The sequence below is a fragment of the Triturus cristatus genome, chromosome 9 (assembly GCF_964204655.1).
Source record: "Triturus cristatus chromosome 9, aTriCri1.1, whole genome shotgun sequence".
Lineage (NCBI taxonomy): Eukaryota > Metazoa > Chordata > Amphibia > Caudata > Salamandridae > Triturus > Triturus cristatus.
The window spans coordinates 1,141,508,435-1,141,521,605 of record NC_140592.1 but is presented as its reverse complement, the minus strand read 5'-3'; the positions used below and the strand labels follow the sequence as shown (position 1 = coordinate 1,141,521,605).

The 13,171-nt window shown below is 44.5% G+C and overlaps 1 protein-coding gene across 5 annotated transcripts in view; it reads right to left on the bottom strand.

Annotated features, from left to right (window-relative positions):
• The window catches only part of MGA (MAX dimerization protein MGA), a 1,048,942-nt gene that overhangs the window by 883,441 nt on the left and 152,330 nt on the right, over positions 1–13,171 (bottom strand). For 3 of the 5 annotated variants that reach the window (XM_085627072.1, XM_085627075.1, XM_085627076.1), the window contains exons 1-2: positions 6,985–7,296; positions 2,982–4,114 (exon numbers count right to left, since the gene is read on the bottom strand). In XM_085627072.1, coding sequence (XP_085483198.1) covers positions 2,982–4,066 — 1,085 coding nt within the window. In that variant the 5' untranslated portion in view covers positions 4,067–4,114; positions 6,985–7,296. Of the gene's footprint in view, positions 1–2,981; positions 4,115–6,797; positions 7,297–13,171 lie in introns of those variants that run through there. The other 2 variants (XM_085627073.1, XM_085627074.1) reach the window with 2 other exon arrangements.

The following is a 13,171-nucleotide window of genomic DNA, read 5'->3' as shown; positions in this document are numbered from 1 at the left end:
TATTAATCACATAGGCAAAACCTAATGCATTTACCGATGATTGTTTATAGTGGGTTTTGCATCTGCCCCTCCAGCAACAATGTATTAAAGCCAATATGGATAGAAGCTCCTATGGCTGGGAAAAGGCCTTTAGGGTAGTTACAGGGCATGGATCACCTGGAAGCCTTCAACTGAAATACAGAAAGTTTACTTATACCCATCAGTGAGAGCTCTGAAATGGTATTCAGAGGGTCAAGAGGTCCAAGCTTTCATTTCATGATCGCCTTAGGCCTGTTTCCCATCTGGCTCTCAACCTCTTCATAAATTGTGACTATTTTGTGGGTAAAAAAGCTAGCGATGGTGCAGTATCTGGGAAGATGGAATATTGGGTTCTGACATTGGGAGGGCTGGGGCGGTGGGGTTGCTAGGGGATGACAAAACTCTATTTACAAACTTCAGTAAGTCACGAGAATTATGAGAAGACTTAAGTTGCAAAAGAAGTAAATTAACCTTAGGTTTTTTTTCTTTTGTACTCTGCCTCTAGATTTCACTCAAAGATGTCACTTGCGAAACTGTGCATGAACATAGCACGCAATTCCTTCCCCTTCCATGCAGACTAGTCTGCTTAACGTAGCGGTTTAAGACATGTTTTAGGCATGTTTAAGAGTGGGTTATCCTTGCAATGTCCTGTAATTTTGTTTGGTATCAATTTATATAATTACGGCATGGATAGGCAATATCTAACCTTCTATTCTGCCGTATGTTTCCAACACTCTTGAAAAATATCTAAGAAAGGGACAATAGTGTTTTTTGTTGAGTAAGCATGAGTGTGCCATTATTCAACGATGTATATGAAATTGACACACAGTAATAAATCATATAGTTTGTCATACTCTTTCTTCCAAATCTCATTCTCTGAATACTCATTAAGTTCCTAACAAAGGTATCATAGTGACCTTTCTTTTGGACTTATTTGTGTGTTACTGAACAGTGTGGTGCAGGACGTTGACACACTACAATGCACCACATGGGACATGCCTGGCACTAAACCGCTTGTTATTACATGTAGTTGCCAATTTGCATTTTTCCAGGCGACCATCTGTAATTACAATTCTTGATACTCTAGGATAATGTGCATTGATAGTACTACATTACTAAAATCATATATTACAATGGGCTAAGCATAAGCAGTGCAGAAAAATTATGCATATTTAAAATTTCAGAATATGATCTTGTCGATCCTTGTTGTAATCTTCTCTCTTGTATCTAAGATATTCACAGATGGTAGATGTAGTTCCTCAATACCTATTTGGATGTTTCCAAATTTTTGTACTGTACGAATTTACAAACCTTGGATCATTCCAGTACCAGTATACACTAAGGGACTGATGATGTTTATCTATAAGTCAGAGGCATGCCTAACTGTATACTTCTTAAATCAAAAAATTCTTAAAGAATTATAATAAGTACTATTTTAACAATATTTATAGCTTATAACTAAAGAAAGATATTCTGTTCTTGAGCTTCTAACCAAAATATCATGCTAATTAGGTGCCTCAAAGTTCTGTCCAGCGCTTACTGTAGAATCGCAGGATCAAAGATATTCAATGTTATTTGTGATTCATGGAGTTGGCATAATAAGAAAACCTATGGACATATGATCTTACTGCCATAAAGACAGATGCTATAAGTTTGTTATTGTTCATATGTGCAATTATAAATATATGTGAGTTAAAGTCATGGTTTCTTTGGAGTCTACTCCAACATTGCAATATCTTTCAAAAAATTTCGGAAGTGTTTTTATTATATAATTGCGACTTGTTTTCATTACATGTACATAATGTAAATATTTGATCATGTGTTGTATATATCTCTTGTAGCCCTGAAGAAGTCCTTGTTGGACGAAACGCGTTGGCTACTGTGTTTTTCAATGGAGCACTGTTTATAAGAAAACAAATAAAGAACGATTGAACAAAGAAACTATCCTCAAATGCATTAATTATATGCTGAGTGCTGATGCACCATGAACATTGTTGTTGTGTATGGAATGAAAACCTATGCTGAACTTTAAATGTTTTTTTAACGTAACCGTAAATTTTGAGTGCTGAACCATCATCAAACTTTATTCGGTTTTTTGTACAAAACCATCAAAGTACACAAAAGATAAAAACATTGTCAACTTACAATTTAAAAATATAAAAATAGGTACATTTTAAGGTAGCTTATTAAAAAGAACACTAAAAAGATGGCAAGCCGAAAATACATCAGAATACATTAAGAAACAGCTAAGGGGCATGCTTCCTGAAGAAACGAGGGGAACGTTCCTAAAGTGCACAATGCATAGGTACATATTTTGCATAACAATTAATAATACGGTGCAATCTATAATAAAAAGTTCTGGCAGATTATCCAGAAGGCAAATAAAAAGTGACTGACAGAAAAAACTATTGGTTCAGATACATCTGATTTTAAAATTCTGTACACAATCTGATACTGCCTAGCTCCTAAATTAAGGCAGATCGGTCTTATCCACCTCCTGCGTATCTGCTGGTATCTAGGGCAGAAAAACAAAATGTGCTCTTCAGTTTCTCTGACAGTAGTACAGGAAGGACATAAATCCAATACTAGGCCAGACGCCTCCTTACTAGGAAATTTTAGGAGCAGATTGCCGTATCTGAATCTTACATATAGACTTCTTGCAAGAGGGGGAGAGATTCAATCCAGAAAGGGTTCAAATTGTGGACTGAACCATTTATAATCATATATATATGTATATACACACACACACACACACATTTATATATATATAGATATATATACACACGCTATTAATACTACAAAAAAGAATAAGGACAAATATTCAATCAAACTTTTCGCAAGGGAAAAAAAGTTTCCCACTTGAAATTTAAAGTGCACAAAAGAATTCACGTTTGAACCATAGCAAATGTCCTTAATCTAACGACCCTTCTCGTTAAAAAGACAGAATTAAACATTATGCTTACCTGGCCAAACACTCTTGCTTCAACCTTTTTACATCTTCAATTGCAACATCTGGATTTATGAAAGTCAAGGAATCCCGCTCAGCAGTAAAGGAGTCACTATCCAACTTATCATGCGAACCAACCAAGAAACCCTCAACCTTCTTCAAGCTGTCTGTGCTGTGATTTTCCACTTGTCCATGAGTAGTAGGTGAAGTGGAATCACTTGCACCTTCCAAGTCTGACCTCACTCTAGCAAGTACATCCTTGAAAGGTTTTGAAACAAGTGCATCTTCCCGAAACCCTTTAGCAAATGGGTTGTAGTCTATCTTAAGCTGTGTAATTTGAATATTTTGGTAGGCTGTAACAGCAAAGAACTCGGTCTGTGGAAAAGTAAAGGTGTGAACATCAGGACCATTTAGCTGAATAACTTCAGTAGCTCGGTCTGCTGGCACCAAATGAAGCCGTGGCAAATATCGGTGCATTGAATGAAGAATGATGTGACCTTCCTGATCAAGATAATTGTTGGTAAGCTTCAGCTTATAAAAGGAGACAGGTTGATGCATCCAATACTGGCCAGTAGAAGGAGATTCTGGATGAATGAATACTCTTCCCAAAACATGAGGTTCTGCTTTTCCGCTTGGCTCCCACCAACGACCATTCCACTTATATCGTTGATTATCCACAGGGGCAATATCCATGACAAGTATGTACTTTAGATTTGGGTCCAAGCCAGTGATCCAGTATCGACAGTATGGAAACATACGTCTACCCTGTTTAGTGAGAATCATCTCTGTGCTACGACGATAGAACTCATTCCACATAGTGTTATTATCCAGGACAACAGTAATGCCTGCAATCTTACAACTGGCTCCAAGACAGGCCTTGGATTTAGGGTTAGATGGGACCGATGCAATGGCTGGTGCATCAGTAGAACTGGAATCTGCATCTTGATCAGACACGAAGATCCCTGGTTCGGATTTGTCATTTCCTTGTGGTTGAAGGAGGACAAAAAGTGCAGGTGATGTTCCAGATGAAGGAGCGTTGTCTTTTTTCCCCAACGTAGTTTGTGATTTTTCCATGGTGGGTACTGGCTTTTTCTCAGTCATAATACTTGTGAACAAGCTGCATTTGCAGCCCCCTTGATCTTCACCATTCTGCAATGAAAGAAACAAACCTATTAACCAAGATCATCATAAAACCATACCAAGCCACCTCAACTCACTTATTTTAATTCTAGATTCTCAAAATTTGGGAAAAACATCTCTCAATAACCCACTCGTTATCATGTTGCGCCCAATTCAGTTTTTAAGTCTTCATTCAGCATGATTCCCTTAAGACATTCATATAAAAAGCAAAAAAGCAACAATGAATCTTAAATGTGCACGATAACATAGATGAGGATATTCATGTGTGATTGAGTCCCTCCATGTAATATCCGAGCTTTCTTCTGTTGCAATAATGAACCTCTCCTAATCCCACACTGGAATCCCACAGCACCTCAGCACAGACCATACGTCCACTATAGTAAGGAGTGTAGGGATCCGAGTCTGATCAATCAACCATAAATAGCATGTAGAATGCTGGAAACTCAAGAGGATTTTCAGCCACAAGCTCCATTAAAGGCCTGGTCTCCATAAAGGCCCAAGAAAACAGTGAAACAAGGTGCAGTACCAGTACTTGCAAGGTCCTCATTTATAACAGGAGGAACACCTCAAGGTAGCTGAAATTGTAACAAAGAAAATATTGAAGTCCACATACCACTAACTGTCACATTTGCACTGAATCAAACAGGGAGGCAGATAGGTACGGACTATGGTGCACATCCAAATACCAACAAGGTTTTGAATCTCTAATATTTCTAAGGGCTTGCAATCTGAATCAGACAGCCCGACAGAGTTTCATGCAGAGAAAGGCAACAAACTAGTCTTGGCCAAACACAGAGGTCCGCCTTCAGAGAAAATGTTGATGAGGAAACAATTAATAATTCTAGACACAAGAAGGATCAACTAAAACAACTTGGCTAAGTTTACTGGGAATCCTGAGGTCACATGAGAGAGCAACATCATATTCATGATTACTATCCGAGTAGCTCATTTGTCCATCCACGTATCCATTTACTACTTCTGCACTAGCCTACAAAAAAAGAGTAGGGCCTGAAAATCGACACACAACTGGGGGTGGGATTACCATTTACTAAACGAAATCTCATGTTTACAGAACGCAATGAATTGGATCATTCCCACATCTGTCCTACCCACACATAGCTGTGGAGTATTAATGGCAACTTCATACCGAGTAGGCAAATCAAACTCTTCCTTCATCAATGAGCAAGACATCTGCAAATCAGTGTGCATCACATGTTTAACACTGACACTACACCAGGCACTTAAATTTGCAAGGTACTGTTTTAAAGAAAACTGAAGACCACCAAAAGGTACAAAAGAACTAAGACAGGCTGGCTGCCTCTGTTGATGATGGAAAGAAAATCAATGACAGCAGCCACAAGACAGATCTTGGCTTCATAGTTTGGGGGAAAATTCAAACAAATTGTAATATTCTGTCTCCAAGTGTTCCGTAAATTGAAAAGTGCCACCTTCCCAAGATATTCCCCAGGAACAGTATATTTGTAACTCGTCTGAAATCCATAGAATGGGGGAAAAATCTTCACCTCAAAGGTGAGGGAAGGAAACTGATAACATGAGATGTGGGTAAAAAGTGTAAAGACGGGGTGACACATAATCAGTGACCTATATGGGAGCATAGCTGAGAGCCTCAAATTGTTACATACTGCAAACATGTTTATATATTTTTACCCTGGAACTCCTTTCAGTAACGGAAGCTGGGTTCACAACTCACTACATTCCTATGACTGCTCACCCTAATAATAAAGCCTTTCCAATATTGAACCATAGAATATACACACGTTTGAATAAGAGGCAGACAGTACTCTTCCACAGATCCGCATTGTGGTACTTTAAACCGCCAAAGGGCTTGTGCTGCAAGGGGTTTGGTCTAGATTTCCTTTGAATACAGTGATCATGAAACTTGTCCTTGACTTCAATGGTGTTTTGGACAATCGTAATTCCACACCCCTGCATTGGTAATGGTAGCACTTCATCATAATTAGAAGCCCTTGCTTCCATTCCCTCAAACTGCAATGGTCTCCTTCTCAAACTTGACTTCACTTTCAGCACTAGACAATGTCATCAGGTTTTCTTTGTCTCTTGGCAGTTAACTATATCTCAAACCATTAGCTCCTGACTAAGGTTGCCGCCTGGCCGTTTTTTTGTAACCCCCATGAGCAGTATTTTGATGTGCTAGCCTGTACAAGAGGAAAACCAACTACGGCTGTTATATTTTCCCCCTCATCAGTACATACGTGAAATAGTAAGTATAAAAAATAAAGAACTATAAAATGTGTTCCGGTCCCTGGCGCATAAAGTAAAGAAAGATTGAAAGGGGGCGTGTTAAATATAAAACCAGATATTTTCATAAAACGTTTTACTTAAGCATCATGGCCGGGTCATCTCAGAATTTTAAAACGTGAACAATTAACAGTTTTTCTCTCTCTAATAGGTGGCACGCCTACTCTCGAAGGAGGGTGAGACCAGGTGCTTAAGATGAAGATCTCCTTAGTGAATAAGGAAAAAAATAAGGGTGGTACAGGTTTGCATAGAGTGACATTATAGAAATCTATGAAAGAATGTAACTGGTGAAGATAAATATTAATAAGAGAGATAGTGAGGCTCAAATAAGTTTAAGATTACAGGTAAACGCTGGTCTAACACCCTGGAAGGAGCACTTCCTCTAACAACAGTGGGCCCTGCCATTTACTACCACAGGTCTGGAACATCCTCGAAGCCTATGATTCCTTCACATCAGCAGGCTCCTCCAAGCAGTTTTCCAGCATTTGGTCCGTCGTTTGCTGGACGCCAACACTCCCTCACACATGACGGTCGTCAAGTTGCTCCTACATTGAGAGCGCAAACATTGGCATTCAGGTCGTCGGCGCTTGAAGCCTCACCGCGTGCCTCGGGTTCTAAGGCTCTGGGCGCCCTGTGACTTCCCGTTCACGCCTCTTCCGTCGTGGAGACCTGGGAGGCGTGAAGTCCGCGCACGCGGCTAACACACAGGCTCCTCCTCGTCCCAGCGAATGGAAACGACAAGACGGCGCTGGCACTCCGGGGTGCAAAGGTGGAGCTCATGCCGCGCGTGTAATCTTGCCACGCTCACCCTCGCGCTTCGGAACAATTTCCGCCTTCCGCTCTCAGGGTGTACAGTGTGCCGAGGGGCCGAGAAAAACATGCGTGCGCATAGGGCTCGACGTCACCCGCGCAGGCGTAATGGAGACACGGCCCTCAGGTGACGCCGCTGCTACCAGACTCCACCCACCCGTGTGTGGGCTGAACCTGCGAGTCACGTGCTACCCTGCCAGGGGACCATACTGTAGGGGTCCGTCAAAACTGACCCTGAGCCGTTAGGCTGGATGGTGACAGCGAGGATTTTTGGTCACTTCATCTAGGACTGGCAAGAAAGCTCTGGAATTACCAACCCTTCGACAGGAGCATGGTGCTGTTAGAGACGCACGAAGATTCGCCGAGGCCCAGGCGCCGCCGCATCCTCTGGCGCGTTCAGTTTTTGGGTAGCGTGCTGGGCAGTGATCCTCTTAAATTCTGGCGCAGCGCCGACACATCCTGGTTGCAGTGCTCGTTAATTAATCTACGGAGCTGAAGTGCTTCTCCTGGCCACGGACAGTCCTCACCAACCTGCGCCCTTCCATGACATTCTGTCTAAAACACCTAACCCTCAGCAGTGACAAAGCTCTACAAAAGCATCCCTTGGCCACCCACTTGAATATGAACTGCTGGCAATAAAAGAGCACAAACGGTAAAGTAACAAGTTCGCAAACGTACAAAAGTGTAAACGCAAATGACTTTTTATGCAGGTTACACTTTATATCACTCCATGTGACATTTGACCACAAACCCAGGCATAGCTGCCAAGGTTTCAAATTGCCTATGTGTAACATTTTCATAATTTTAGTGTAATTGTGAGGGACATTCAATGACAGAGTGACACTTTCGCTCGAGCAAAAGGCACGGAGGCTAATATTATGCATCATCCCATTTATGGCTCCCCAAACAGCAGCAACAAAACACTAGAATTTACAATACATATAACGTCTAGAACACTGAACATGCATATACTCTCAGAACTGGCAGCCATCTTCCTCTTTTAGGTGCTGCGAATAAAACACTATCTTAAAACAAAGATCAATCAGTCCAACTCCCATCGATTCCGAATCCTCCAGAAACTGCACAAAACGAACAAATCTTCTTTATCCTGCATAGTAAAAACAAACAATTAATAAAATGGGTGGGAACAGCGGAGGGATAATATTAGCCTCCATGCCTTTATTAAAATAAAGATTTTCTACCCAATTGAAACTGTGGAAAATCTGCATTTTATAGCAAGGCCCGGAGGCCAATATTATGCATGTTCAAAGTTCATCCAAAACTCTATCCAACACATTCTCTACTGGCTTAAAATAAAACCTCTTAAATGTTGAATCACTAGTCCAATATGCCGCCTTCATAATTCCACCTAAACTAAAACCTCTCATAAAAGCTTTGCTTGCCACAGACCCTCTAACAGAATGAGCCCCAAAAACACTCACATCCCCACCTGCCTTTAACATCACCTCTCTCACCCACCTTGCCAGCACAGGAGTCGACACAGCCCTAAAAGGCTTATTATAAGAAATCAAAAGTTGAGAACAACCATCTGGTCTCAAACCAACAGTCCTTTTTTCATATTCTCTAAGACAACGCACCACACACAAATTATCATTCCCCTCCAAATGAGGATAAAAAATTGTCCTAGACATAGTGTTTGTTCTTTTCCTTATCTCAAAGCACACACCCTCCGGCGGATAACACCCTGAATCCACCTCTAAAGCCCTAATATCAGACACTCTTCTAAAAGAAACCAAACAGAGAAGCATAGCCAACTTCCATGACAAATACTTAAGCTTCAAAGACGTATTAACACCCCAACTATCTACTTCTTTCAGAACCAAAGATACATCCCAAAGCACACCATACTTAGCCTTAGGAGGTAAAGTCACCCTAATGCTCTTAACCAACACATGTTGTCCTACTGGCAGACCATTCACCAAAACATGACCTGCTGAAATTGCAGATCTGCTTATGTTCGCAGTATTGTATGCTAAACCAGTCTTATACAACTCAGACAAATAATTAACCACCTCCACTACAGGTGCTGATACGGAATCCAAATTCCTCTCAAAACACCAACCAGACCATCTTCTCCATGCTGATCTATAAACCTTGGTTATTCCCTTAGACCATGATTCCGCGATAAGACCCTCAGCCTCTTTTGATAGTCCATACACCTGCCATACTCTCCTGAAATCAGCCATGCCACCAATCTTAATTGACCTGACACAACCAAATCGTGAACACATCCCTCTGGATCCAGAACTATCTCTGTTATATTCGGCAACAACACAGGATCCTCCATCACCATACTCATCATATCCGGAAACCACACTTGAGGTCTCCAGAAAGGCGTTATCATGACCAACTGTCCCTTCTCCCTCCTGACTTTCATCAACGCCCTCTGAATCAACGAGAAAGGGGGAAAAGCATAATTCCTTCCTGTTGGAAACCGGGTTAGCAGTCACCAGGTTCCCAGCACAATGGTAGCTTGGCTCGAGCGGTTGGGGGTCAGGCACCGTGTTAAGCGTACGTCACACCCACACAATAACCATGCGTTCATCCGTTCCAAAAACGACACTACACCGTAAAAATTATGAAAGACAAGATGAAAATATATATGTCTTTATCTTATTTTCTCTTAGTTGCAGGTTTCATTACATAAATACAAGACGATAAGATTTTCCTTAAAAGAGCAGGTCAAATAAATAATACTACATTGGAATTTCAATATATAGGTTCAGGTCATAAATAAGCAAGGAATAAATAGATGTGCAATAAATACAGACGGCAAATAAATACAGTGCAAGAATAAATTAGTGGAAGACAATAAATAAAGCACCCTCAATAAATAAGGAAAAGCAATCAATGACAGTTACAGATCAGATCACTTTCATGAGGTAACTTGGTCTTACTTTGCCCATACACCACTTAAGGACACTTGGATGGCATGGGGGTGCCCCACCTAGATTGGTCAAGGCTGGGGCCTAAGCTGAGGCAGAACAAGAGTAATCTAAAGATCTGGCCCTCCAAACTACACAGCTCTTTATGTAGGTCACTGTACCAGTCTCAGTTCACCCCTGGCACTCTCAGGCTGGTTTTAACACCCCTTTAGCCCCTAGAATGGTCTTTTAGGGCTCCACAGGGCCTCAGATGCCCCCTCTACTACTTACTGCCCTTTTCACGATGATCGGCTCCGCTCGGCACCGTGTCGACGCCGTGAGGTAGCTCCGGATCGATGTCGCTGGGCGGTCTCGGCTCGATGTCGCTGGGCGGCCTCGGCTCGATGTCGCTGGGCGGTCTCGACTCGATGTCGCTGGGCGGTCTCGACTCAATGTCGCTGGGCGGCCTCGGCTCGATGTCGCTGGGCGGCCTCGGCTCGATGTCGCTGGATGGCCTCGTCTCGATGTCGCTGGGCGGTCTCGACTCGATGTCGCTTTCCGGCGTCACAGGGACTCGGACTCCCCACTTCCTGGTGTCTCCGGAGTGCGATCTCCACTCCCGACCTCCGGCGCGCTTCACCTCAGTTTCCGGCGACTCCGGTGGGCGGACTTCACTCCCCCGTCGACGCCTCACCTCGACCTCAGGTGACTCCCGACTCGACCTCCGGCGCCTCTCCACGACCTCCGTCGGCGCCCTCACTCGACCTCGGGTTACTCCTTACTCGACCTCCGGTGACTCTCCACGACCTCCGTCGGCGCCCTCACTCGACCTCTGGCGGCTCCGGGTACGACGTCTGCTTTCTGTCAGCGCCGCTTCTCGACCTCAGGCCCCAGGTCTCCAGGCTTCTCGACGTCAGGACTCCAGGAGGACACTGCTGAACAGGTCAGGAACTTGCTGTTCTTCTTCTTTAAGGCCTGTTTCAAATGTTCAGTCCTTTAAGATGGTTCTTCTGGTCTTGGTCCCACACAGGGCTCTAGGCTGGGCTTGGTCAGTAGGGACTAGCATCAAGGGTGGGTTTCTGGACCCCACTCCAAGCACTGGTTTCCACCCCTGCTGCCTTACTCCGACCTCCTTCTATCTCTCCTCTCTCTTCTCCAGTCAGTTGCCAACTGCCACTCTGAGATGGCCTCCCAACATTCTAAACTGCCTCCCACTGTCACAGGGTTCTAGAATGTTACAGAAGGTTCTAGAAACCTCCAGTGGGTTCTGGTGATGTCACAGGTGACAATGGGTGGCCACCATTTTGTGTCTCAGGCCCTCAGACAGAAGTTCCAGGGGTAGGGAAAATGGCTCCCTGACCCTGCATCAACACTAAAAAGTCTGGTGGTTCCCAAAAAGGAAAAATTATAACAGGGTTTGAGGCAGAAGTGGGACAAAATAAATAATGATGAGGAGGGACCACCCAAAGGGCTGACAGGTCTAACACACGTCCCCCCCAGCTGAAAGTGGGGAGAGCTACCCAACCCCTTGGGAGTTCATCACTAAGGCGGAAATACCTTGAGAGACCGTCTGCATTGGCGTGGTCCACTCCAGGCCGATGTTCCACCTGAAAGTCCATTCCCTGTAGGGAGATAGACCACCTTAGCAACTTGGGATTCTCCCCCTTCATCTGCATCAGCCACCGAAGGGGTCTGTGGTCGGTCTGAACTAGGAAGTGCGAGCCAAACAGGTATGGCCGCAACTTCTTCAGAGCCCATACCACTGCAAAGGCTTCACGCTCTATTGCACTCCACTTCTGTTCCCTGGGAAGTAGTCTCCGGGATAGGAAGACCACGGGTTGATCCAGACCCTCTTCATTGAGTTGCGATAACACTGCCCCAATGCCATGTTCCGATGCATCCGTCTGGACAATGAACTCCTTGGAAAAATCTGGGGCCCTTAAGACCGGGGCCTCGCACATGGCTTGCTTCAGTTTCACAAAGGCCTGCTGACAAGCCTCCGTCCAGACTACCCGTCGAGGTTGCTTCTTGGACATAAGCTCCGTGAGGGGGGCCACAATGGTCCCGTACCCCTTCACGAAGCGGCGGTAGTATCCTGTGAGGCCCAGAAAAGCTCGGACCTCAGTCTGAGTCTTGGGGGGTTCCCAGGCCATAATAGCCTCGATTTTCGCCTGGAGGGGCTGCACCGCTCCCCTACCCACCAAGTGTCCAAGGTACACTACCGACCCCTGCCCGATCTGGCATTTACTGGCCTTGATCGTTAAACCAGCTTGCTTCAGGGCCTGGAGAACAGTTTGCAGGTGACGCAAGTGATCCTCCCAGCTGTTACTGAAGACGGCAATGTCGTCCAGATAAGCAGCAGAGAAACTCTCCATTCCGGCGAGGATCTGGTTCACCAGACGCTGAAACGTGGCAGGGGCGTTCTTGAGCCCAAAGGGCATCACGCAGAACTGGTAGTGGCCCTTGGGCGTGGAGAAGGCTGACCTTTCCTTAGCTCCATCAGTCAGAGAGATCTGCCAGTACCCGGATGTAAGGTCAAAGGTACTCAGATATTGGGCAGCTCCCAGCCGGTCAATCAGTTCATTCGCCCTCGGGATTGGATGAGCATCAGTCTTGGTTACTGAATTCAGTCCCCGGTAGTCCACACAGAACCTCAGTTCCGGTTGGGCACCCGGTGGTGCAGCTTTTGGTACTAGTACCACCGGACTGGACCAGGGGCTGCTGGAAGTTTCAATCACTCCTAGCTCCAGCATCTTAGTGACTTCACTGTGAATGCTGGCCTTCACCTTGTCCGTCATCCGGTAGATCTTTGACTTCACAGGTGGGCTGTCTCCTGTGTCCACGTCATGGACACACAGGTGAGTCCTACCCGGAACAAGGGAGAAGAACGAAGAGTACTGCCCCAGGACCTGGCGGCAGTCCTCCTGCTGTTCAGGAGTTAGGGACGGGGAGAGAATCACTCCCTCCACCAACCCATCCTTCTCTTGAGACGCAAATAAGTCGGGGAGAGGCTCGCTTTCCACGTCCTCTGCTCCGTCAGTCACCATTAACAATATGACTTCGGGCCTCTCATGGTGGGGTTTGAGGCAGT